The sequence below is a fragment of the Melospiza georgiana genome, chromosome 3 (assembly GCF_028018845.1).
Source record: "Melospiza georgiana isolate bMelGeo1 chromosome 3, bMelGeo1.pri, whole genome shotgun sequence".
In the NCBI taxonomy this organism is placed as follows: domain Eukaryota; kingdom Metazoa; phylum Chordata; class Aves; order Passeriformes; family Passerellidae; genus Melospiza; species Melospiza georgiana.
In genome coordinates this window covers 76671728-76699162 of record NC_080432.1, presented here as the reverse complement: position 1 = coordinate 76699162, position 27435 = coordinate 76671728, and the positions used below count along the sequence as shown (strand labels likewise).

Sequence of the window (27435 nt, the reverse complement as noted above, 5' to 3'; positions counted from 1 at the left end):
AAGTATAAAAGCACAGTGTTAGTTATTCAAAAGACCTGAAACTCTCAAATGATCTCTTAAATATTGATCTTTCTTACACTTGTTTACAGAATTTAATTCACTTTATGTTTAGACTTGAACAATTCATAGATATTATCCTCTACAGACTTACCAGGGTCAGATTCCTAACCAAACATCTTTACCAAGTATCTTATAAAAAATTAAACACAAAATACTGTGGTTGAGACATGCAATATGAGCAAATAAAACCATTAGTATTATAATGTTTTTGTACACATAGTGTAGGATGCCTTTGGCATTACTTTTTTGCACATTACCTGACTAAAACTGCACATTATCTGATTTTTTGCTTATATTTAAGCTTTGTCTAGCATATCTAGATTTCAACATGACCTACCAACATTGTCTAAGAAAATTTGCGCTTAGAAGAAAAGAAAAAAAATTTCTAGTATTTCAAACTTTACAGTAAAAAGTAAACTACAAAGACTGCAATGCTTACCTGGATTTTTTTTGATAAACTGTTAAACATAAAGTTCACACAGTCATTCATGGCATCTGTACTATGAAGCAGAAATAGTCCTTTGGGTGTGGTAGAAAAATTTAGCAAGGCATCTAACAAAGTCTCTTCCCATAACAAGCTGCAAGAGTAACAAAATAGTAATTAAAAACTATATGTTAAATAGCATGGGAAAAAAGAAAAAAGTACAATTCCTAACTTTGAAAAACAACAGTACTTTACTCACTGTACTCTATGCTTAATTTATAAGCTTATGTTAGATTTAAAAGAGCATTTGGGGAAAAAGATAATATACCAGACTGCATTTTATGTGAACATTCAAACTCAGTGTGGCAAACCTAAAGTTATGTAGGAGCACAGAAGAGAGAGATGATGTAAAAGGAACCCAAAAGACCTGTGATATCCCTAAACATACGTATGACTTACAGTCTGACTCTATACAGTCTTAAGATATTAACATGGCAGTTCATCTTGGTAAAACAGGCACAGAATCTCTCAACAATGTAAAAACACTATGAGGGACTCACATTTGAGGAGCTAAAGGTTCCTACAAGAACTTGGTATGGAATTATGAAGAAAGGTGCTATATTTACACAATAGCGTCACATAATAAGAGCAGAAAATGGAAAAACAACATTGTCCTGAATTTTCAGACTCCCAAATACTTGTGTATTTCTCATCTTAATGAATATAAACTTCTATAAAGGGACATTAAGTTTCAGTATAAAAGGAAGGACACCTTTCACTTGGTATCAGCCAAAAGGCTGCCAATCTTGCTACATAATATTTTGAAGGTATAAATATGATTCAGCAGAACAACATTTTAAATTAGCACCACATAAAAAGCATAAGATTGACAGCTATTTTGTTCTGTGCTTTCTAACTCACATTTTCCTCTAACCAAATTCTTTAGTCAGAGAGAATCAACTCTAAGTCAATTTTACATAGATCAGACACCACTCTCTAAGCCAAGGAAGTTCTCAAAGGCCAGGAAGAATTTTGTAGCTCTACTGAGACTTATGCTAGGATAGTTTCTCTACCTACCACTATCATTTTGGCAAAAAAAGACTGTCCTGGGTTTGGCTGGAATAGTGTGTTTTCTTCTAAGTAGCTGGTAAAGTGCTGTTTTTTGGATTTAGGACAAGAATGAGGTTGGTAACACACTGATATTTTAGTTGTTGCCAAGTAGCACTTCTCAAAGTCAAGAACCTTCCAGTTTCCCATGCTCTGCAAGTGAGCAGGTACACAAGAAACCATGAGAGAGCACAACCAGGAGAGCTGAGCCAAACTGGCCAAGGGGATATTCCATAGCATGGGAAGTCATGCTTAGTACATAAACTGGCCAAAATCACTCTTAAGAGATAAACTGGGCATCAGTCAGAGGGCGAGGAGCAATTGAGTCATGTGTCATTTGTTTCTCTTGTGTGTTACTTCTCTCTCTCCTTTTCATTACTATTGATGTTATCATTACCATTAGTAGCACTACTATTATTAGGATTACTACATTTGACTTTGTTTAAATTACTAGACTGTTTGTATCTCAACCCTTTTTTTTTTTCCTGATTCTCCTCTCCATGCTATTGGGATGCGAATGGCTGTGCAGTATTTAGTTGCCAGCTGGAATCAAACTACAACACAGACATGGGGTGACAAGATGTTTCAATTGTAATTAAAGCAGCAGTTTGTGTTCACACTCATACATGTGCATAAATTAAGTACCAAGTTACCTGGTTTTTGATTCTTGACTTATTGATGAAGTGGAGTCTGCATCAGTTACAGGAGTAGGTACTCTTTCTGAAAGCAAACTTGTCTGTAAAACAAAACCAAATAAACACCTCCTTAATATTGATGCAGGATGTCCCCCTGCTAGGGAATGACATGCAGTGACTCCAAGATTCAGAAGGCTAAACAATTGCTTTATTAAGCTATACTATACTATACCACTACACTAAACTATACTCAAGAAAAAACCCATGACCCTTTTTCAGACAGTCACGATGCAGCTTTGACCTAATTGGTCAATCAGTCAAAACAACCAACACCAGTGTCCAATTAAGAAATCACTTTTGGCAAACTACCTCCATAACACATTCCACATGCGCCAAACAACACGAGCAGCAAATAGAGATAAGATTCTTTCTCTTAGCTTTCTCACTGCCTTCTCTTGGAGAAATCCTGGCAAGGTTGTGCCTGCTGCTCTCTGTGAAGAGAACTGCGGCCACACTTTAATGTTTATTTGCAGTATTTTTAAACTCCAGATCTAATTCATTCTCTTGTTATATACAAAAGATAAAAAACCACAGTGATGTGGTTATAGTCCAGTCTTTGGTACAGAATACACTATTCCTTTATATTGTTTTTATTCCAGAAAAGTTTATTTTTTACTTCTTCCTTGGGTATAAACAATTGTAAAGCTAATACATTTTAATTTTTTATTAGAATTCTTAAATAAATCTCTTTTGTTTCCAACTGGAAACTCCCAAAATCAAAAAAATGGTATTTAAAAGTAAAGAAGGAAAAAAAGGAAAAAATGTAACTCAGCTCTTTACTCTGTTTCTGTCACAGGTAATGGAAATAACAGGCTCTGAAGTCACCATGCCAAAGTTATTAGTTCTGCCACTTTTTATTTTGTTTATTTATAAATTATATATATTTATCTATATTGATATGGGTGTCATTGGAGTTACAGACATTAATATATACATCTTTTTATATTTGAAGATTTAAATTATATTTTAAAATAACTGGCATAAAAGAATGCATATTCAAAATTATTTCAGTTGTTTTACATTTATAGGATAAGAAGCAAATTACACCATTGACATAAAAGTGAGAAGTTATTAATTTACTACCTTATAAATGTGATGTGAAAAATCAACAAAATATTATTCTCTTAAACTAGTCAATCATTCTGGATCTGTTGTTCCCCTTTTATTATCATCTTTATAAATTCTCTCTGAGAATTTAATCAGAATCTGCTGAGAAAAAAATAATTTCTTTCTCTATCAGTCTTAAAACTCAGGAGACATGTAAAATAAATGGATACAAATTACCAGTCCCGCCATTAAAAAATTGACATTTGGGCTTGGAAAGAATCCACCATAGTCCAATGGTTTTGCTACACTATAAGTGGCATGATATTTTATAAACTTCAGGTATTTTAAAATTGAAAAATGACAGAAAATAGTTTTAAAAGTAGTTAAGATGATGGAGTTGACTTTCCTGTAATAGCTTGTTGAGTCTTGAAGTCAAGAATATATTGATTCTTCTTCAGTTTATATCTGACTACCAAAGTGAAGTGAAGAAATAGCATTTTGTAGGGTAAACTTTGTTTTCACTCAACACATTCAGTCTACTTATCTCTTACATGTCAAGACAATTTGTCTAAATTATGTTCTATACCTTAATAAGGGATTTTAATGTGGAAAGAAGTCTTTGTACAAAGTGTAAATGCTGTGTTTTTTAGAGGAAATAACTGGAAATACCCATCAAAAGCTTATAACACTCTGGCCTTTGATAAACATTAAATAGAGTAAGAGGCTAGCTGGAGTAAGATTGACAAGTTACACAATAGGAAAGCATCAAAAAAAAAGATTGCTGAGTTACGTAAATTACAGCATGGATCAAGTGAACTAAGCTCCTTAATTCAATAAAAATCCTCAGGTTTTCAATGCAAGGAATAACATAAGTTTCAAAACCAACATTCTATGATGAGGAACAGAATTTATTGTGATATGATTATGATTTTTAGTAATAATACATTTTATTTTCAAGACAATCCATGGCTTCGTGGCAACATTAATATATAAAACAGTGAGAAATACCCTCAAACTGATGATTTAAGTATCTTCTATTCATGTTCTGCCTTCTGGTATTTTCTGCCTTAGTTTACATTGTGACTGTATTTTTAAAATATCTCATCACAATAAAAGCATACAGTAGAAGCATACAAGAAGGAAGAAAAGCTCTTCCATTCTTTTTCCCTTGCATTCATTTTCCCTTCCACTTCCTTGCCTCCAGAAAAAAAACAAATTTAGTCTTTTAGTCTATTCTTTGTTCCAGCTTGATCTGATCCCTCTCTAAGATATGATATAAAAAGATAGTCCTATTTTTCAGGGTAAAGTGAATAACACAGCTAGACTTTGTCTATCCACTATGAGCCCTAATACCTACAGTTTAAATATGCTTTCAGTTAAGCTGGAAGCCAAAGCTGAAGATTTGTTTGCTACCTTTACCTAAATTGTGCCAATGTTATTTTAATGATTCAAAGGTTGGAATTGGCTTCCTTTTGAACTTTTTGAAAACTGCATTTGCAGGATCTGCCATCATTTCTCCATCTTAAGTAATTTTTTACAATACACAAGGATTTTCACACTGCATGTGACTTTTAGAACAATGAAAATAGAACTGATGATGATGAGGGACTGAAGCATCATCATTTATGAAGAAAGGCTGAGAGAGATGGGCCTCTTCAATCTTGAGAAGAGATGACTGAGAGGGGATCTCATCAATATCTGTCACTATCTGAAAGGAGGGTATCAAGAGGAGGGATCCAGGCTCTTCTCAGTGGTGCCAAGCAACAGGACTAGAGGCAATGGGAAGAAACTGATGCACCAGAAGTTCTACCTGAACATGAGAAAGAACTTCTTAACTGTGCAGGTGAATGAGCACTAGACCAGATTCCCCAGAGAGCTTGTGGAGTCTCCCCCACTGGAGATACTCAAGAACCCTCTGGACACAATCCTGTGCCATGTGCTCTAGGATTACCCTGCTTGAGCAGGGAGGTTGGACCAGTAGACCCACTGTTGTCCCTTCCCATCTTACCCATTCTGTGATTCTGTGATAACAGAAAGAAAAATGCACAGAACTGTTGGATCCAAGCTCTTTCATGTAGAAAAAACACTGGACTAGCAATCAAATTGAAGTTAAAGTACAGAACCTAAGCTTCATAACAAATTCATGTACTCAGGTAAGACAAAAACTCCTGCCTTGCACTTTTCACTATGGTCTCTAGAGAATATTTAAATGTCACCTCACTATTTAACAAATAATTGCAATCTGCTATTTTTTTCTCTCACCTGATACAAACCAGTTTAACTAAAAATTGATAAGAGCGCATCTAAGGAGTATTTTCCTTCAAAGTATCCCAAACCAAGAATGAAGGCAAGATCTGTGGTGGTCAGTGGTTATCATAACATCGAGTGACTTCTACCATCAAGGACAATGAATGACAAGTCTACCAATGCATCAAAAGTTCCTGTTTTAATCTCAGGTATAGAAGTCTCAAATTAAATTTCTGCTAGGTTCACATTCAGAAGGAAAATTTGTAAGTAGAACTTCATTTTTACAACATTTTCAAGTACTATTTAACTGCTTAAAAATAATTAACCTATAAGAACAACTATTACACAAGCTGGACCTCTCACAGTAAGATTTTTCCCAATCCAAAAGCAAAATTTACCTTTCTCCAGGCTTCTGCAATAGATTCATGCAAGCCATAAGGAATTAGCATCTGTAGGCCTTCACAAGTTCTGTACATTTGACGGCATACAAAAATGAAAGCTCCTTTAACAACTGGCATAAACTCAGATCCAGATAAAAGAGAAATGTCATCATGAAGAAGTTTCTTTGTGAACTGAACAAGTACATGAGCAGCTGTAGGACTAGAAATAAAATAATGCATTTAAAATTTTGTTTTGTAGTAAGCCTTGAAACAAATCCTCTGACTAAAATTATTTACAATTTTTTGGGGAAAAGAAGCTACAGAAAGAGACTATGACCCACTACAGAAGGACAAACGATGTTAGAATTTGTAACACCAGTCAGAAGATTAGAAACTTACAGAAAGTGATGTCACCTTGGCAAATAGTTCTGTGCAATGCAAAAATACATCCATTGCCTTCCACACAGCCCACAGGACCATGAACTACACAGACTCTTGGTTTTATAGGAGTCCAGTTGGGAAGACAACTTGGAGATTTCTCCACTTAGAAGATGTACATTCCAAACATTTTCATGACCTGCAGCTTAGCTGTTTTCAAAGGCTCATCTCAGTTTTACTGGTGTTAGAAGTTTTAGCATCAGCTAACTATATTCCACACATATGAACACACTGATCCTAAGTTAGGTAGAGTGTTACACATGGCAGCTTCATATACAAGATCTGTCTCTACTAGATGTACTGAAATGGGAATGCTACATTAAATGTATTCTTTCAATAAATTTGGTTAGTTTAAATACTTATTCTAAAATCAAACAAAGAAAATCGAAGAAGAGAGGCCTTTGGTCTGAAAAGTAACACAAGTATAATGGAATATATTCAGAGAAAGGAAAGCTCTCACATTAATTAGAAAAAGAAGAAAAACATTAAAATCTCCCTTATTACTAGTATTTATTTACATTGTCATTTAACCTGGTTCGACACATAAAGATCTCCCTCATACATTCTATAAAACACTTACTACTTTAATTTATAATCAGATATCTTACTCAAAACCAAAATGTATCACATTATAGATAAATGAAAGATGAGAAAATGAGTCTCATAAGAGCAATGTAATTCATTGAAGTGCTCACTAATGCCATCCATTAACACACTCTTACCTGTCTTTGGCATTTTTTTCATTTTCTCCATAAAGAAGAAGAGAAAGACCATCTTCTGAACCAGCAATCCTTGCCAAAATATCAGCTACATCAAGTAAAGTAGTTTCAAGGCAGTTGATATACACCTATTTGAAAGAGGGGGGAAAAAAAAAAAGAAGCTTCAAATTCAATGGTTTTGTGAAAGCTGTTTTTTCAAGTCTGTCTTAGGTATGCAGAACCTGAAGGTCACCTTTCTGATGTTTTCTTAATGTCTTAAACACAGTTATGTTAACAGCTTATGTTCAAATGTCATTACACAGAAATCTTCATCACAAAGGGCACTAATTCCCAATATTTTCATAGTCCTTATAAAAATGTTTACGAGGAAAAAAACAAAAAAGAGAAAAAAAAACGTTTTCTTTTATCAATCCAGAAAATAGCAGCTTTCCATGGAGAATTACATATTTTTACTTACACTAGTTAATTGAGAACACCTAACCTACAAGTTGTCAACTGAATTAAAAAATAAAAAGTAGGCTGCCTTTCAAATAGAAAGTAGAGAAAATATTCATCCATGAAATATCCAAGCGACAACAGAAAAAAGCTAAAACCAATGAAAAAAATTAAACAGTGTGTTTTTTCCCAATGAAACAGTCTCACTACAGCATAATTTTTTCTACTATTCACAAGACTTCCATGTCAGACCAATCATAATAACAGACTAAACTATTCAACACACACTATGATAGTTAAGGAACAAAATACCACAGAAGTTACCATATTATGTGAGTAAATAAACCTTCTACATAGAAAATATTAATAAAATATAATATTCTATACATGTAAAAATAATTTGGAAGATTATTACAAACCTCTGTGCCATTCAGCAAACTTTGGACAGGATGAAGCAGGGCATCTATCACTGTATCTGTGTACAAACATTCAGCAGCACATCCTGTTTGATCACAAAAGACCTGCAGAATCTCCATAACAAGACTTTCTGGAGAATAATTTTCTGGTGAGCACAAGAAATATTTATTTTAACTTACACAAATATCTCTGTATGATTTATGCAGTTGCTTCTGAATTATTATTAATTTTGTTAAGTCCTGATTCAACATAGAGGGAGGAAGAATGGTAAGGGTGGAAGGGAAGAGGAAAAACTGCTTTAATAACATGGAAAAAAATTGCAAAAGAAGTTATCATATGCCTCATTATAAGTACATATATTCACGTATAAGGAAAAACAAAGCATTTACCTGTATGTGCTGGCAAAGCTGTCCTTGGGTAACTTGAAGAGGAATAAATAAGTTGAACAAATAATACCAACACATCAGTTATGGATACTGTAGCTATTAAAAAAAAAAAAAAAAAAAAAAAAAAGAACTTTGTAAATTAAAGATTAAGTTAAATTTTCCAAATAAAAAATGGATTTTGTAAATATATGTAAAGAATGCTTTGCATAGAGAGGAAATCAATTACATACAAGTTATAAAGCAAAGGACATATGTGTCCTTGGCACTCTACTAAGGCATTTCATGATGACCTTATAAGACTTGCTCTCAATGTAGCCAATTGAAATTCTGCAATGTCTTTCACTGTAACAAATGACAGCCAACATTTGGAAATACTGGCTGTAGAAAAAAAGCATTACCTTTCTATTAGATTAAGTGAAACAACTGGTAAAGAGAGAAGGTGTCACACAACTCTTTCTCAGGTCTGGAACAAATACAACAAATGTAGCTAAATGCAAGATAGGAAAAATTGCTCCAAGTTTACATGTAATTATGTTAATAAATCAGTCACTTTGGGAGGAAAGAGTTGCCATCTATGAAGCTGAGGACACTATTAAGAAGAGAAATGGCAAGATTGTTACATTTTATAGGAAAGAAATAAGCAACCACCATCCCTGGATCTCTGCTGGACGGGTGTTACACTGGTAATGCATAAATGACGAAAGCACTTTATTAGTAGATATTTCTTACTCACAACTGTTCTACACTGCATCTATCAAGTCTTGGCCCTCTAACCTGAGGGACAAAAGACAAGTCACAGAATGAGTATCTAGTAATGTTTGGAATTATACGTTGAATTAATAGAGAACTAAAGCAATGGAATGCTACAATTGCCCTCACACATTTCTGTTTGCCAGCCCTGCCCCGTGTAGTCTTCTCTGTCTGTTGAAGAGCTTTACCATCTCATTTCTTGTGTCCCTGTTACCACCTCTGTTCCACAGAGGTGAAACTTTTCTTCTACTTTTTTTATCTTAATTAACGATTAAACTCAGAGCATTTGTTTTCAATTTGCAATTAGCTTGAAATACTGATTTTTCTCTCACACCTGAAAACCAGTTTTGGCCCCTGGACATACCTCTCCTCCAACCAACTACATCAAATGGTTTGACAGAAGCTATTACTCACACCTAGAAAAATATTAATCACTTATACACTGATCCAACTATCCTTCTACACAAAATTAATGTATTAGAAGTAAAACACACAAACAATCCATTTAACCACATCCATCAAAGAATAAAAAACCGTGTACAAATTTTCATATATAGATATATACACACATACACCGCCTTTATGAAAGTTTCCAGGCTCAGAATTGGTGAAAAAAGTATTGTTCTTCAATACCCACAATATTGCAGTGAAAATATATAAATATATATCAAGAATGGATACAATTTTTCTGAATAGGTTCCATTTTCCTCAACTCTCCCCCTACCTTTTTTATTTTTCAGCTGTACTGGAAAGAGATTCTGGCCTTCCTTATAGATCAGCAATCTTCCTAAGAGGCACAGTGAATGAACAAAATAGATGTACTGCAATTCTGGTCCAGTGTAAGAAAAATCCTGCGTATCACCTATAACAATAAAGCAAAAAAATCAGAACTTTACTCTTGTAGTTTACTTCACAGTACCTAGCTCCTTCCTGCAACACAAGCAGATAATTTTGGATATAAAGACAGCTTAAGAAATTACTCACTGCTGTTAGTTTTCTCTTAAAAGATAGTCATTCAACATCAGGGGAATGGAAGAGATAGAACATCTTCCTCTTGAAGCAGCATGCTCAAAAGCCTAAAGAATGGGGATGTATGCACATATAATGTGAGACATGCAAAGATACTCACTACAGTGCTGCTGAGAAAAGTCACCGACTTTGGAATTTTTATTAACTGCTGCCTTGCAAAATTCAAAATAATCAAGACATTGCTGGACTGCTGCATTAATCTGTGGAAAAAAAACCCAAAATAATAAAGTACCTGATATTTCCAATAAACTCCTCTCTTGCATCTAAGTACTGTCCCTTAACACAAGAACTTAAATATCCACTTCACTTCAATGACTTCATTTTTCAGTGCTTTGAATGTATTAACCAAGAGAAGACAAACTTTTACAGGGCTATTAAAATATATCACCATTATTATTACATTATCACACAACCAGTTCTATACACATAAAGACAGTCTATGAAAAAGAGTACAGAGAACATGGAAGAGTTTTGAGAAGTCAGCAGCAATCTGTGAATGCCCTAATGTCATTACTGTGGAAGATTTTAAATTTCCACAAGTGAAAACCTTTGTCTTGAATACACTTACTAAAGTGTAGATTTGGTTGCCAGGTGCTGCAGTGCTATTACTGTTCTTGGTTGTGTATCACTGTCATTGCACTATAATGTAATCAAGGTATATAAAAGTTTAAAAGTTATAAGCATTGTTGTAGCAAGGAAACACAAAGCACATTGTCCTGGTTTCAGGTGGGATAGAATTTATTTCTTCTATTTCCTTATGATCTGAGAAGAATAATTAGATTTATTAAAGCTTGGAGCTGCCAAGATTTATTCACAAGTGTAAATATGCAGGCACACACAATAAAAAAAACCTCCAACCTTAATCGGATGCTTACCCTTGCTTATAAATTAGATTAGACTACCCTGCTTATGGACTTTCTATTATAAACTCTGTTGCATGGATCATGCTTTATTCTGTCCTGTTCTATGCACACAGATAAAAAAGAAAAAGTTCTCTCATCTGTGTCCTTTCTCCATCTTAAGGTTTTATTGGTCCCATATATTTTACATTTGATTTCATCTGTATGACAAGATTTTATATAACATAGCCAAGTCCTGTTTAAATGAATGGATCTCACATCTACAGCGGTCTTATTAAAAACAATGAAAATTCTACCCCAGTAAAGAGATCTGCCCATACAAAATATATTATAGGATTAACAACTATATTACTAAATATATTTTCCCAGTTTGATTTATCTTGCTGACTTTGAATCCCTTATGATTCAGAGAATACAATGGCACTTTGTTTAGCCTCTTTTCAACAAAAATCCAAATTTAGTACAGTGTATTTACAGTATTTATCATGCATCGTTTGTCATTTTTATGCTTTTTTGTAAATAATTCTAAACATGAATGAAACATAACAAATTAATACATTATAATCCTAAATAAACACCTGCAATAAAATATCCAAATTCCCCTTACATAGAGCTGGCCACATATGCTTCTTTCTATTTATCAATGATCCATTTAAGCAAAAAAAATTGAAAAAAAAAATAAAAATCAAAAGGCTTATTTAGCTGAAGAACATGAAATAGCTACCAAAAATAAAAAAAAATAAAAAAAAAAAAAGGAAAAAATTGTCCAAACCACTATGTGCAAAAAAAAGACTAAGTTGCAAGTAAACTTGCCTTGGTAATGCATAGAATCATAGAAAGGCCTGGACTGAAAATGACTTAAAGATCATCTAGTTCCAAGCAGTGTCATGGGCAGGGACACCTTGCAACCCCATCCACCCATCCAACCTGGCCTTGAACTTCCAGGGGAGGGGCATCCACAACTTCTCTGGGCAATCTTTTCCAATGAATCACCACCCTGACAGAAAAAGAAGTTCCTCCTAATATCTAATCTAAATCTACCCTCTTTCAGGTTCAAGCCATTACCCTGTGTTCTATCAATAAATTTTATTTACAGACTATTACTGCATATATTATCAATAAAGTATATTAATAGAAGTACTTACCAAGGATTTATATTTCCTTTCCAGAAGCCTAAATACCACTCTTCTGCTGTAATATGCATGCTTGAATGACAAAGAAGATGTAATATCAACTACAAAGAAATGTTCTGACTTTTAACTAAGAAGTGGAAATTATCTATGATTCTGTTCTAGGAGAGATCCCATATACAGTACATATTCAATGAACTCCAGCTCGTGTAAGCCAGTATTATACTCAACTGAGACTTTTGTTTGCAGTACATTTATGACAAAAATATCTATGTCATTAGAAAAAAGTGTAGCAGAACACATAGTTAAAAGAGAAAACCAGTAAGTGCACAAATGCTAAACTACGCATTTTGAAATTGCCAAGTAAATCCTAAATTGTAAGTTTACGGTAGGCTGGAAAAAGTTTTAATGTCCACTGAAGTTAGCAAGTTGTGTGTAGTGTGTAATATAAATGTGTTCTTTCATGCTCATAATTTCTTCCAAACAAATACTTGCATCTTTTGGTGGCTGTCAGTCAATTCCTCCAAAGGGAGTGAAGACACAAAACACAGACAATATTCCTAAATTTCATGAAAACAAGTAACTGAACAGAAATTGAGGTGGAGTGTAATATTGAAAAGCAGTGGACATAAAAGTTTAAAAAAACTGCACTTCCTTAATTACAGTTCTCAGTATAGGCTGTTATAGGACACAATAGGTCTGTGATGTCAGAACCATAACTTTTCAAAATAAGTGTCTGACATGAACAAGTTATGTGTTGTTGCGTTGCAGGTTATTTGCTTACCGTCCACTTCTTAAACCACACTGCTTTGATATCTAGCAAAGCCACGAAGTGCATTGGACTCAAGAAATCTGGAGAAGCAGGATGATTAGGCTTGTGTTTTAATGACAAAAGTGACAAGGTACTCTCCACTACTTCTTCCATATACCTTATGACACAAATAGGAAAAAATGGACAAGAAACAAAAGAATCACTGAAGTCCTTCCACCAGTAATAGTCAAGAACAATCTTCTCATATAACCTTGTTCAGATAAATCATAAATACCAACAGCATTATCTTTAACTTGCTCTTGTGTGGGCATTAATTCTTTGTAATATCACAAATAAAGCTAATATGCATCTATATTCTCGTAAGTTATTACAACTTCTAAGTGTATTACCCCTACTACACTTACATCCAAATTATTTTTTGTTCAAAAGTACTTAGAACACTCCAAGAGCTAAGTAAGCAGCTAAATATGACTACTCCTATGCAACTTCCCTATTTTACTTTTCCCATCCTCTACTTTTATTTCCCCTGTTGCGACTGACCAGCCACTGTGCATCCTATAATCAAGCCTTTGCTAAAGTTACATGCATCTTATGTCAAGGACTATTAAATTAAGAAACAGTTACAGGGTTTTGAAGGTGACATACTTTTCTGGATGTCGAATCCAGGAAGAAGGTGCTTCTTTTTGGTACTCATTTAAAAGGCGAACCTGAAAACATAATTATTAAAATTAAAAAATAATTAATGAATAATGTTTCAGTACTGACAGAAAGTTCATTTATACCTTTTTAAGTAAACGATTCACATCCGAGTTAGATACATCCAGACCAGATGAAATATGAAGAGAATTTTCTTCAGAAAGAAAGTACAACTCCAAGTGTCGTGCTAAAAAAAATAAAGAGAAACCAAACAACAAAAAATCACTTCAGCTCCATGACAACAGCGATAAAACAGACTGTCTTATACAATCTTCATTATAAAATTTAACTTTTCAAAAAGTACATAACTCATGAAGTTTGAAATGTAATTAAATGCACATACCTAAACTTGTATAGACTTCTTTTGTCATATTAAATGGAGAAGAAGAAAAGGTTTTTGCATAGAACCTAAGAATTTTCTCCTAAGGGTGAAAAAAGCAAGGAAGGTATTAAATAGTCATTAACTGTGTATCATAATTGCAAAATAATCAATATATCATTTATTCTTAATGTTATATATTATTCATCTAGACATCTGCACAGATGTTAAGCATGTTTTATAAAAATATAGCTTCTGAACACAGGAACCCCCAGTTCAAAGGAAATTTTATTCAAATACTTGAACTACAGCACCAATGTAAAGCCTCACTGAGTTATAAAGTAGACCAAGGAACATTACCTTCCCATTCAGAATCAGTAACTTGTAATTATCACTGTTTTAAAAGAAATTGTAGAACTCAGGTGAAAGAGAAATCTATGACAGCAGCTGGAGCAAGTTTCCTATTTATTTGGTAATCACTTTAAAATTTGAAGAAGCAAAGAAGTTTAATTGACATAATAAATAATCTAAAAGCCATTTAAGCAGCTGTCATTTCTTTTCCTCATCACTGCCTCTGTCATATTACTATGTATAATTTTCTCATCGTCACAGGGCATAAACGTGACTTGAACAGGAAATATTAACATGACCTATTTTACAGAGCAGTTTTGGCCATTCTTTTTACATGCGTTTCGGCTAAAATAAATTCAAATGTCTTCACTGCCATTAAAAGAAATGCAAATGACTACCTTGGTGTCTGAAAATCCTACTGAAAGCCTGTGCAGTTCTTTAAACCAAAATGTACTGGAATCCTGTATTTCTGTTACTTAAAGAAATAGTTTATGTGATTCACAAACAAATAATAAAATGTCTTGAACCCTGCTGGACTACTTATAATATGTAAGAGGTGTAACTTCCTATAATATGTAAGAGGTAGTCCTTTCTTTGGATACAAATCTGGTAATTAGATACAAAACATTCCCTTACACTGAATGTTGCATCTGGATCTGCCAGAGAGATTGTCAGATGCTTACTCAGACTTGGCCAACTCTCAGAGTTCAGGATATCAGAGGCAGGGGCCAAGCACAGCGTCTGCAAAGCTTCTTGGCGAACCTGGAGCAGTCAAAAAGATAAACACCAAAAATCCATTCACAGCAGCCTCTGAAATATGTAATTTACAAGTCAGAGGGAGGGAGGGAGGGAAGACAGGAAGGAACAGACCCTGGCTGTAGAACAGATAAGGAATAACAAATACTTATCTTCTGCTATATTTTTTATGGCTATTTAGACAAAACACTACATCACTGAGTGGGGAAAAGGAGTGTATTCGAAGAAGTAACAAAACCATTTTAAATGGGTTTTCAATACTGGATGCAAGGTTTATGTTCTATTTTCTGGCTGTAATCAAATATTTTGAAACTGGGGAATATAGCTCTCTAAAGCTCTCAGCTAGGAGAAGCAGAAACAGTTATTAGACATAGTGTTATAACTGCTGAATTTTCATCAGCATTCTAAGTAATTTCAAGTAACTTTTTCTTTTCAGTTCATAGACAACTGCTATCTCTAGCAATTTATTTCATCCTACTGAAACAAACTTTAGGACATTTTAATAACATTTAATAGCACCAGATTTTTCTGTCTGGTTTTCTAATAAAAAAATTGTTTTTACCACCTCCTAGCTACCATGCCTGTTTCAGCTGCGAGACAAGCCTCAACAAGTCTTATCAAGGCAGCACACTCAAACTGGTATTTTTCCAAGCTTCAAAAATACCAGCAGCTGGTGCTGGTTGTTGGTTAGAGACACAAATTAGTATTGCCACTGACATGATTGCAAACCTAACTTGCATTTATTTTTTGTATTTGGCAAATCAGAAGGCACCTCTCTCTTTGGACAGGGGTAACTTAAAGGGCAACACAGAAGTTACCAAGAAGGGCAAAGGGACATGTATACAGGACAAATAATGTTCAGTAACTTAATTTATCATGGAACAACTTTTTTTTTTAACTAAAAATGCCAATCTTTAGCATATAATCTCTAAAAAATATATAGGTACTTGCTGCAACACTAGTTTTTGAACTAGATGGTTACAAACAATGAAATATTGCACTGAAGAGTATTTTCTTCACAGAAGGTAAAATAAATGAACCAACAAAGATTCCACTCAGATACATAGGAACTTGTATGTACATACAGGCTACTCTACAATATGCAATAAGCATTCATTTTTATCAACATTTCATTTCTGTTTTTAAACTTACTTCCTTGGGCTGACTAGGGTCAAGCTTTTCTGTGAGCAGCTGCAATTGTTCTTGACTCATGAATGCATAACTCTGTAATACACATTATAAAATGATCATTAGTATTTTATTAGTATTTTATTAAACTGAACCGCAGAAGATTAAAATCATCAGTCTTTCTGATACCTAATTTACTTTTAATAATTAGGACTTCAACATTTATACTAATTTTACTGAAAAGTCAACATTCCAAATGTTTTCTGCTGTTTGCCCAAAGTTAAACTTACGATAATGAAATCACCATGACATATTTTGTTTGCTTTAATTCAAAGTTTTCTGTATCTTCAAAAAATTCCGTATAATAATTTATTCAGCAAGAAATGTAGCCTAGTACAGTGGTCTGGAAGTGAACTGCACATTATTTGGCTTTTAAAGTAAAATCACAAAAGTTAGATGATGTACTGATTTTATCCTTATTTTTCTATACCATACTTGGATAGGTACTTTGGAGCATATGGCATCATATTGATCTCATCTAGCACGTGATGCCTAAAGTAGCTTGTATAAGCTTAGTACTTAAAACTGAAAGAAAAGCAAATAATTTAGGTTTAAGATATAACAAAGATGGGAAAAATTAATCTTTCTCTAGGGCCATTCCATTGACAGTAACCTAATAATTTTGCAGTATCATGCCTATTTCATAAGATAGAGAGAAAATCCATTGTACTTGGTTGAAGGAGGAGTCACTGTCAGAACAGTTGTCTGTGTAATAGCCACTCTGACGTTCTTTCTTTGCTTTACTGGCCAGCTCCTTATCATGCATCCGATCTTCTTCAAACTTGTTAATCAAAGATTCTACCACAACCATCATGACATTCTTCAAGGCATGCATCATTTCTCTGTATCTTTAAAGTAAAGATGATTTTAATATATAAGAACATAAAAATCACTATGTAAAAAAAAAGAATATGAAATAATGACAATTTGACTTGAACTCACTGAATTTACAAAAATTAATGAATACCAAATCCAAATCCAAACTAAGCAAGGAAACATAGATGCACTTTACATGTTTCAGTTAATGATGTTTTTAAATCACAACAAAACTCCTTTTTTTCCCTTCCAGAACCACTCAATGAAATGCCACTATCATAATTCTATTGGGACGTTTTTAAGAAAGAACAACATGAGTCCACCAAAAAGGAGGACCTGTCCCTGAGAAAACAGGCCAGTTCTCATCCTTGTTACTGTTAGTTTCTTGTCGCTCCACATCCAATTTTTCTTTTGCTATAAAGCTTGAGCAGAACCAGTAGAAGCGAACACATCATCCTGATTCAAGATCTTGAGCACAGGTCATACACACAAAATAATTTTCTTTCAACAAAACTTGTTTTTTTCTAATTTCCATAAATTGTAAAATAATATCCACAGGGAAGCAATTAAAAAAAAAAAACTTCAGAAAAGCATCCTGTTGTAAAACAATGTTTTATTTCAAATTATTTTTTACTTTAATGCTACAATTATTTGTTTTACAGTTATCAAAGATGCAGATTATCATACTGTGCTTTAATATCTTCCTACATGTCAAATTAAAAAATATAAGACTCATTTTTAGTTTATTGGCATTTCCTCTACCAATTTTAATACACACAAAACCCTAAGGTAGGTCCTGATCCTTGAAACAAAATTATACAAACAGCATAATCTAAAAAATGGTCTTCCTAACATCTATTTTCCTCTTTTTTTATGTTGCAACACATAAAAATGACCACTGATGCTAAAATCCTAAATGCCTCAAAAATTTCACATGTTTGCTACCTCTCTTTTTTTATGCAATTGTTCTCAACCTTAAGCCCAGGAGGACACAAAGCATGACAAACTGCAATGTATGGTGGCAACATGTGAATTTCTTGGCACTCATCTTGGTTAAGGGTTCAGAATTGTTATTGTTTCAGATCTTATTTCTTCAAAACATATTATGGAAAAGCAAAAGGAAGACCAAGGCAAAGAAGAAATAGAAATGTGAATTAGAGGAATATACTCACTCTTTTGATTCACGGGCCTTCTTAGTAAGATGTTGAACAAGTGTTTCATAGCCAGATATTTCACCCTGACTTTGAGCAGAGGTACATTTTTCTGTTTCTTCTTCAATCACAGGTCCCACAGTATTTTTTATGTATTGTCTAAGGTATTTCACAAACTCATAGCTGCAAGAAATATGCAAAATTAAAATGCTAAATCTCTTTGAATTCACCATGAAACATTTTCAACATTATAACAACAACCACTACCTTCACTCCCAGTAGATCTGTTACTCTGAGGTAAGAGTTGATGACTTGCATAGAAATAAATTTCAGGAGTGTAAAATAACACATTACAGTTTGATTTTCTTCAATATGGTCAGTATCAGCATGTTGTAGGAAGAAATAACACCAAATAGAAGAAACAAAACCAAGAGTTAGTTTACCAAAATGCACATTTTCACTTTGTGCTTCTTCTAAAAGTAAAAATCCAGACAAAAAGGTGAAGATTTTGTAGACAAAGAACAATGAGTATCAAGAAGTTTCAAATTCCAAAAGAAACATTCCTTGTAGCACTCTAAACGTGTCTTAGAATATAAAATGTCTGGTAATATTTTTTATGCAGTATATATACAAAATTAGAAAATAGACAGAAAACACAGTTTATAAATTAGAGCATATGAGAACACCTATGGCCTACGAAATTCTATGTGTCATGACAATAGACTCAAAGGGCAACACAGAAGTTACCAAGAAGGGCAAGGGACATGTATACAGGACAAATAATGTTCAGTAACTTTATTTATCATGGAATAATCAAACTGACAAAACAGCTTTCTGTGATCACACACATATCAAATTCAAGGATTCACCACTTTGCAGTCTTATGATCAGGTACCCACAGACACTTGCTAACAGAATAGAATAATCAGAGGGAGATCTCAAACCAAAGACTCTCCCTGGGCCCTCCAGCTTCGTATTAGCTATAGAAATTGCTAAACAGTACTGCTCACAATAAATCAAATTTTCTTTTTGGCTAGTTCTGTGATTTGTATAAAGGGCAAGGCAAACAGAAACACATAAAAAAGTAATCACATAGTTACAATAGGTGCATAATTTTATTTTCATTTTATCAAAAGTAGATGTTCACCTACTTCATGTTGACTTGGATTAAAAAAGCCAAGACATAAACAACGAAGCACACAAAATTGTATCATGATAGATACTTCCTCACTGGATTGCCTACCTCAGGTTCCATCAGGTATGTCAGTATTTTTCTTTTCCCCTATCTTTCCATTCTTGCTCTCAGTGAAAGTAATAGAAATGTGTTTCAAGAAAGATGTAACATATGTTTATTTTTTTCATTTGTAAAATTGCACACAACTCTCCACTGAATGAAAGCTTTCATGAAACTGTCTCCCCTTTGTTTTATAAGGGCAACACTTCCAGGGTATCAGTTTTTGCAGTGACTCCTTCAGTCTGAAATATGCAGTAACCACATCACTCTTCACACCATTACCTTTATTTCTGAGGTTCTAGTCTTTATCTTCTGCATTATTCTTCTACCTTAGATATGTTTTGTAACAATTATGCATTTCAGCAATGACAATTCTACTTCTTCACAAGCAGAATCAATTCAGACTGATCTGGCAGGACTTACAAAGGAATCGCACTTGGGGGTTAAAAATGTCGCTAAATATAATAGAAAACATGTTACTTATGTAGTTTAAAATCCTTTTGTCTACTATCGCACAGAAATTTTTTTACTTGATTCAATTTTCCTTTTTGTTAGCTTTCTGAGGATCTCGCATTTCTGTCTTTTCTACATCAAAGTGGGAACAAAGGGGAAGGCCTCAAAATCTGGTAAAATTACTGTGTCAAAATAGGCATGGGGCAGAAACAGTACTGCTTAAAATGCTGAGAGCAGCAGTGGACAGTCCAAAAGCACACACTACTAATTGTCACAGACACATCTTATGAAAAATCCTTTCATTAGGATCTTTTCTCCTGAGAAGCTGGGAAGCTTCAGCTTCCCCATGTTTTGCTGCTTTGGAATGTGATTTGGAGAATTGTTTACCCAGTATGTGAAACTGTTTTTATTTGATGACCAATGACAGACACCTGTGTTGAGGCTGTGAGCAGTCACAAGATTTTATTATCATTCCATTCCTTCCTTTGCTAGCCTTCTGATGAAATCCTTTTCTCTTCTATTCTTTTAGTATAGTTTTAGTACATAATTTTAATATATTATATATCATAAAAAAATAAATCAGCCTTCTGAAAGTCAAGATTCTCATCTCTTTCCTCATCCTGGGACCCCTGCAAACACCACCACAACTAAGAACAGAGCTTGCAATCTGGATGGATAGGTTAAGGAAAAAGTTTCTTAATCTCCTCACTTATAAATAACCACATGACCTCTCTGACTTTCCATGACACCCAGTCTATACTGCCATGGGTCACAAACAAGACAAGAATACCTCCAGAAATATTGCAGTATCAGATAGTAATCCTCATGTTCTGAACTTAAAGACCACTTGATTTTCCAGTAAATGTAAATTAAAATTGTTCTCATGAAAAAAAGTATTTTTAGGATCACCAATTTTCTAACATACAAGAAAGAGTAATGGATGTCAAGGTTTCACTGCTGTAAAAGGAAAAAAGCTATATAGGCATTGCTTCAACCACTTACAGACCTTACTCCCTCACCCTGGGTATTCTATTAGGTTCTTAGAAAAAAATGACAGAATTTTTTTTTTTGTTTGATCTTTATTGTATATATCTTCTCTAAATATTTTTTTTCTTTCAGAAATACCTGTCTTTCAACTTCCACATGTTTAGAACCAAATTATTTTACTCTCATGCTTGTCACCCAGCAACCTATTATTCAAAATTCACAAGAGTAAAAGCAACAGGGTAATTCAATACATTGGTAACAAAAACTAAAACTGAACTAAAATACCTTTTAAAGAATCTTCAGAACACATTCAACCATCAAGATTTTTAAATTACAGTGAAATTTTAGATAAACCCTAGTTCAACTTCACTTATTTACTTTTACCTAACTCCTACCACTCACAAAGGAATGCTAATACCCAGGTAAATTTAAGAGAATGTAAATAGTGCCACTTCTGAAAAATACTGACAGGGAACCAGCTTTCTCAGAAGTCAGGTCACAAAACTGTTTCTTATTAAAATGCCCTCAGGTTATTTCAGCCTGATATTGTCTTGGCTTGTGATAAACCGTGTACTAAAAATCTCCCATGCAGCAAAAAAATAATCAAATTATAACATCATGGAAAGGAAAGAGCAGCACAGGATCTAGAAATTTACATTGCATGTGAGGTCACACTGTCAAATCTGATTTAACAGAAGTGTGATGGGGATACATTTCTGTTTTACTTAAAACATAAATTAAAACAGTGATTGGAATAGATAGATAAGATAGACACGATCAGTAATATAGGCCAGAGAGAACAATCAAATATGGAAGCCAAATGGCCCTCTGAAAAAGTACTCTATTTTGGAAAACACAACTATGCTGTCTAGCAGGTGTCAAATATACTGAGAGTCTCCAGGGACTACTTCTTCTAGCTCCACACGTGCATTTAGTACATTATGTGTGCACATGCATCAGAGCTTTGTAACTTCCTCTCTCACAAACAGCTCATGAATTACTACTACAGCAAAAATATACTAGCAAGAGTGGATGGGGAAAAAAGCAAACCAAGAAAATGGCAACATGAATTTTATTCTTTAAATTAGCATCATCTGAGAGTTGATTAGTGACAGGAATATCTACATATGTATAAATACACACACATTTACAAAGCAATATAAAGTGTACACATTTCCCAGGAATAGTACAGTTTAAGATATACCAACTTCTTCAAAAGACTAAAAATAGCAAAAAATATTTTACTTGTGAAAATTCTCATCTGTTTCCTCCAAATGCAAGAGAATTTCTTCTGCACATTCTGCTGATGGAGCTCCAGTGATTTTTTCCTTCACACTCTGCAGCAACTGTCTAAGCATAGACTGTAATAGAGCTTCATCTTCGCTTGTAAAGTGAGACATCTGTAGAAAACAGACAGAAGAATAAGAAACTCTCATAGTTTTATTTTTCCTCAGGATGCTAAGAAAAGCACATATCCCTTAAATTGCCACTTTTCTACTGTTATCAACAGGATTGTCATAAACACAGATAAGAAATATCTGACAGAGCTTATCTCAAGACCAACTGAAAACAAAACAATCAAATCAGTTTCACTAAAACTCCTGTTTTTTTAGCAGAATATTCTTAAAGGAGATATTATATTAAAGAAAGCCTAAATATTTCTATTTGTACTTGTCCATGATAGAGGCACAAGACTACATGGCAAGCTAAAAAAATAAAAAGAAGGGAAGGTTTAACAGATGTAATGACAGTAACTTGATAAGAAAGCCTTATAAATAATCTTTCACCGGCTTCTCATCCACTATTACTACCCAGTTCTGACTCTGGAATCCCTCTAGTCAGAGCTATTGCTGTGCCCATGACTGAAAGTGCTGTCAGCTTTTGCAAGGGCCAGGTGGAATTATCAGAACAGTTTAATTGCCCCGTGCTAATCAACAGCAGTGACCTGACAGAGTTCTGTCAAATTACACGGAAACTGCTGGGAAAAACTGTGAGGAGAAGAAGCAGTAAGAAATTGGAAACATCTGCCAAATCCAGAAGATGGACAATCAGTTAAATTTTCAAGAACTGCCAAAAAAAAAAAAAATACAACCTCATTTTGACCTTTATTAATAAATGGCTTAAAAATCTTTAAATGGCAAGGAAGACATTCAAACCCCAGTGGCAGTTTTATCTTATATACATCTAGCCTGTTTAAAGAAAATTACTTAGAGATATTTGACTTTTTTGAATTAAAAATTGAAGATTTTAAATTAAATTTAAAGAAAAATCTCTAAGCACCTGTGAATAAACAATACACACACATTGGAAGAGATAGCATAGCAAATTACTATTTAAGTATCAAATAGTATCAACCATCAGGGGGAAAAAAAAGCCACATAGCACCAGCTGTAAGAGTTATCTTTTATGAAAGGTAATAGTTCATCAAGGTAACACTCTTCTGTGGTAAGTAGCACAGTTGTTGAACATTTTACTTATACCTATCATTATTCAATATTAACTCAATCATTTTACCAGAAATGTCATTAAACTAAACTCACAGCAAACAATCACAATACCCCAAATCCCTTGCAATAATCTTAACTCACTGATTCGCAGCCTTCTTTTTCTTATAGAATCTCAAAATACTTAGCTAAAGTTAATCCACTTATAGTTCTGTATAAACATCAGACAATATCCTATTCCTCTGGGGAAAAAATAAATCGCCAAGTATTTTGGTATAACTAGACATTTTAGAAATGCAAGGTATCCAGCTACTCATTAGCAGTCAGTGCAAAGCCCTGCCCAGGTTATTCATAGAGAGAAATCATGAGAATATTGCAGCTCCACCTCCAGTTTGCCTCGAAAAGTCTTACCTGACTCATGTAATCCCTAACAAAGATACATATCTAACATTTCATTTGCAAAGGTTTGCGGTTTGTTATGCTTGGTTTTTTGGTGGCTGTTGCTTTGGGGGTTATTTCCCAGCAGGCACAGCCCTCGCTCAGTTTCCAGGCAACATTTAAATGGTCAATTTCTCTCTAAATTACAACTTTACCCTAAGCCCAGTTTGAACAGTCTTTCCAAGGTCCCAGCACTATCCCAAATGTAAATCCTGCCTCCAGGCAACGATTCAGCAGCGGCCTGTTGTTGCCAGCATTCATCCTTACACCAACCTGCGCCTGGGCAGGGAGGCAATTTTAACAAGGAGCCGAGGAGAGCAGCTCCCAGAACGCGAGCAGGGCGGGACTCCCTGCCCCTTCTGGCGCTTTACCGCCCGTCCTTCGGCTGCGCACCGGGGCGGGGCGGCAACCACGATTCCCGGGACAACCCACAGAGGAGGAGAGCAGCCGGTCGGTCCAAGTGCTTTCCTCAGGCGGCGCTGACAGTGCGGGGGAGCTCTGCCCAGGCACACTCGGCTCCGCCACGCTCCCCCCGCCCCGGCATCCCCGCGTTCCCCGTCCCTGCCCGCAGCCCGCCGGGATTCACCTTGGGCGGCCGCGGCCCTTGGCAACCGCGGCGCCGCCGCCGCCGAGTCTCGCCGGGCCCTGGAAACATCGCGAGAGGCCCCGTGGGCCGCCCGGCCCCGCCCGCGCGGGATGGCGGTGCTGCGGTGGCGGCCGCCGTGAGGGCTCCGGGGGGAGCTGCTCCGCCGAGAGCCGCTCCGCTGCCAGCCGGGATGTGTTTGCCGGTACGGGCAACCCCAGCACAGCTCAGGAGCACTCAGCGCTTCCTGGCTTCAGGGTCCTCCCTCTTCAACCCTCAGGTGGCCCTCAGGTTTCGCAGCCAAATCAAAGGAATGCAGTCATGCCGTTATTCCCAATTTACATCAGCAGGGGAGCAGGTTGTCTCAGTAAATAAAGTTACGAAAGGCATGGAATTTTTCAGTCCTCTTTGGCTCTCCATTCCTGTGGTGAAGGAAATATTACAAAGATATCAAATAGTATTTTTTTTCTCTCCAACAAATACATTCAAATAAATTCATAACACAAAAACTATTATTTAATATTAAATAATTTCTATTAGGTCAGCTATAATAAACCAGAATTTAGTTACCGTAAACACTCGTAATGATGTTCTTCAATGATTGCATGTGAGGTGTTACATAGTGCATTATTATCCTTTCTTCCTACATTTTTCTAATGATTCTGATGTTGGGTGATGCTATTCTTCCATGACGATGTGTCCTTCAAATGTTAATCTTCCATGTAACACTTACCTTCCATGAGCACTTGTTGCTTTAACTGAGCCTGTAGCCCCTTCAGTTAACAGAGCCCTACTTAGTTGTGGGGATCCACCTGCACACTAGAATTAAATTTGTAAACTCCTGTATTTCTATTGGAAAGGGACAATTCAGGAGCAACACAAACCTCTCTTACTACTGGTTCTCAGAAACCGGGTTTTGATCGGTGGCAACAAAGTTTCTGTGATACCTTTAGCAGTGAGCCATTCAGTGCTTGGATGTGGCCAGTGTGCTCTGGTATCCACAAAATAAAATTGGAAAAATTGTCTGCTTACTTCTGCTTGCAAAGGAGCTCCAGTAAACTGACCAGAGTCCTGGTAGCTTGACCATGCACTCTCCCCGCCTTCTAAGTGCATTGTTTGGAATGGGCTACACGTTACAGCGGCTTATTCCACATCCGTGCCAGGCTCTTCCTTCACAGACAACAGAATAGTTTGCTTCTTTTCTGTCCTCATACCCACTGAGAGGTGCAGTGGTGCAACACTTCCAATTCCTTTATCACTTCACAAGCACTGATTCAAGTGACAGCATCTCAGTTTCATAGCTGATAAGGAATAGAAAAAAAAATCAATATACATAGTGTTCAGCGTTCATAGTCCTTACTGAAAGAGCCTCCACTTTAACAAGCCCCTATCTTAAAAAAACCTTATAAGAAAAGTTGGGCTTGTAGTGGCATCACAGAAAGATGTCCTCATGATGCCTGCCATGTTTCTGAAATCCTTCCATTCCTTTCAACCCTGTCCCACCTTCTATATTGCATCCAGCTTCTTTAGCCACGTTTTGCAGCCATTTGAACTTGGAGCCCTTTCTTGTGAGCAAAGCTGTCACACCTCAGATGCTGTTGGCCATGATTATTGGGATACATCCAGGCAGACACCCTCCAAGGGTGATACTCCAGAGTGAGCATCACCATTCTGAAGTACAGTGTGTTTTCATGGATGGATGTCTGTCACATGAGAGAGGTTGCAATCACTGTGAAATTGTTCATATGGATTTCACACTGGTGAAATTCCACACTCTCTTGCTCTAGGAATTCTTTCTCCTTGGTAAAAATATTCCAGATGTTCTCCCTCGGTTGTACAAACAGGAAAGCCTAGCTCCTGACCCCGGTTCAGGAAGGCATAGTCTTCATAAGATCTCAGCATTGTTAGAAAGTCGCAGTGCTGACTTCTATAATTTTAGAAACTTGAGGGAAACAATACACAAATTCTTAGAGTGTGTAGCATATAAGGTAAGCAGAGTTTCAAACTATGAAACATTAAAGGAATGTAATTTAAGTATTATAGAGAAGTTTAATTTGATATGATTTTCTCTTCATATCTTGAACATGTCCCAGAATTTGAATTATCAGTTTATGCCAAATTTCTGTGAATTTGAAACATTTCTGCAGTGTCTTCATTGTGGCTGACCAGAAAAAAAGAAAACTGTGAAAAACAGAAGAATTTTCTTTACAGCTGGATAATACTGGAAACAGCTTGTGTTGGTGCTTATGTCATTACAACCAGGACATAATTTCTCTCCCCTCTTTCTGCTCTTTCTGACTTTTCCCTTTTCCTTCACCATAACTTCCCACAAGACCACTCTTTTTCTGGATGACACACAAAGGTTTGGAGAAATTTTCATTTTATATAGTTGATGCAGAGCTGTTAGTTTCTCCGAGACTCTTTAGCTAAGACTTTCACCAACTCTGTATGTAGAACCTACTAAATAAACTGGGATTTAATATCTGATTAAAAAATTTAGCATAGCCAGTATCTATTGAAATTTCAGTTTATCAGCCTTTCCTTGGCTGATACAGTTTTCAAAAGACTATATTCCAAAGAACTAAAAGGGAAGGCAAACTCCATTTGACTAAGACAAACCCTACCAAACCAAAACAAAACCAACTTTCTATACTCCCTTTTCAGAGCTAAATCAAGATCAGAAGGAGCCAAGGTGTCCTCACTTTAGAATTTTCCCAAACTAAGATATGAAAAGGAAGAAGTTAGGAAAGCAGAAATAAGTGTGAATTCTGGTTCTGGAGGTAACACAAGAAGTCTTCACCACCTTTCTGCACACTGACATCCCTTAAGCAATGCTTGAGACTCCAAATAAAAGATGAGGACACTTCTCCAGCCTTGTATGAATGCTGTGGCATTTGTTGCCCTCTCACATCACACTTATGGCAGTTTCCCAAATTTGGAGGAACAATGAATACGTTTTAAGATATCATTAGATCATAATTTAATCATAAATATCAAAAAAAGGAAACTGCTTAAAATATTACAGCTGATGGGAAAATCTTTTAAAATAAAATTTTCTGTTTTGGAGACTGTGTGTCCTTTTCTCCCTGTGCACTCTGGGGAAATACTAACCCCTGGATAGAT

General features: G+C 35.3%; 1 protein-coding gene across 2 annotated transcripts in view; it reads right to left on the bottom strand.

The window, feature by feature from the left end:
* Nucleotides 1-24381, bottom strand: part of TBC1D32 (TBC1 domain family member 32) — a 74692-nt gene extending 50311 nt beyond the window's left edge. The window contains exons 1-19 of one of the 2 annotated variants that reach the window (XM_058021144.1): nt 24316-24381; nt 22093-22247; nt 18195-18356; nt 16877-17054; nt 16171-16242; nt 14899-15024; nt 13936-14014; nt 13679-13779; nt 13542-13603; nt 12909-13053; nt 12140-12199; nt 10235-10334; nt 9830-9967; nt 8359-8451; nt 7972-8114; nt 7121-7245; nt 5979-6180; nt 2245-2327; nt 500-638 (exon numbers count right to left, since the gene is read on the bottom strand). In XM_058021144.1, the coding sequence (XP_057877127.1) occupies nt 500-638; nt 2245-2327; nt 5979-6180; nt 7121-7245; nt 7972-8114; nt 8359-8451; nt 9830-9967; nt 10235-10334; nt 12140-12199; nt 12909-13053; nt 13542-13603; nt 13679-13779; nt 13936-14014; nt 14899-15024; nt 16171-16242; nt 16877-17054; nt 18195-18356; nt 22093-22247 (2163 nt within the window). In that variant the 5' untranslated portion in view covers nt 24316-24381. The remainder of the gene's footprint in view (nt 1-499; nt 639-2244; nt 2328-5978; nt 6181-7120; nt 7246-7971; nt 8115-8358; nt 8452-9829; nt 9968-10234; nt 10335-12139; nt 12200-12908; nt 13054-13541; nt 13604-13678; nt 13780-13935; nt 14015-14898; nt 15025-16170; nt 16243-16876; nt 17055-18194; nt 18357-22092; nt 22248-24315) is intronic. The other variant, XM_058021145.1, reaches the window with a different exon arrangement.
* Nucleotides 24382-27435: the final 3054 nt, after the last annotated feature.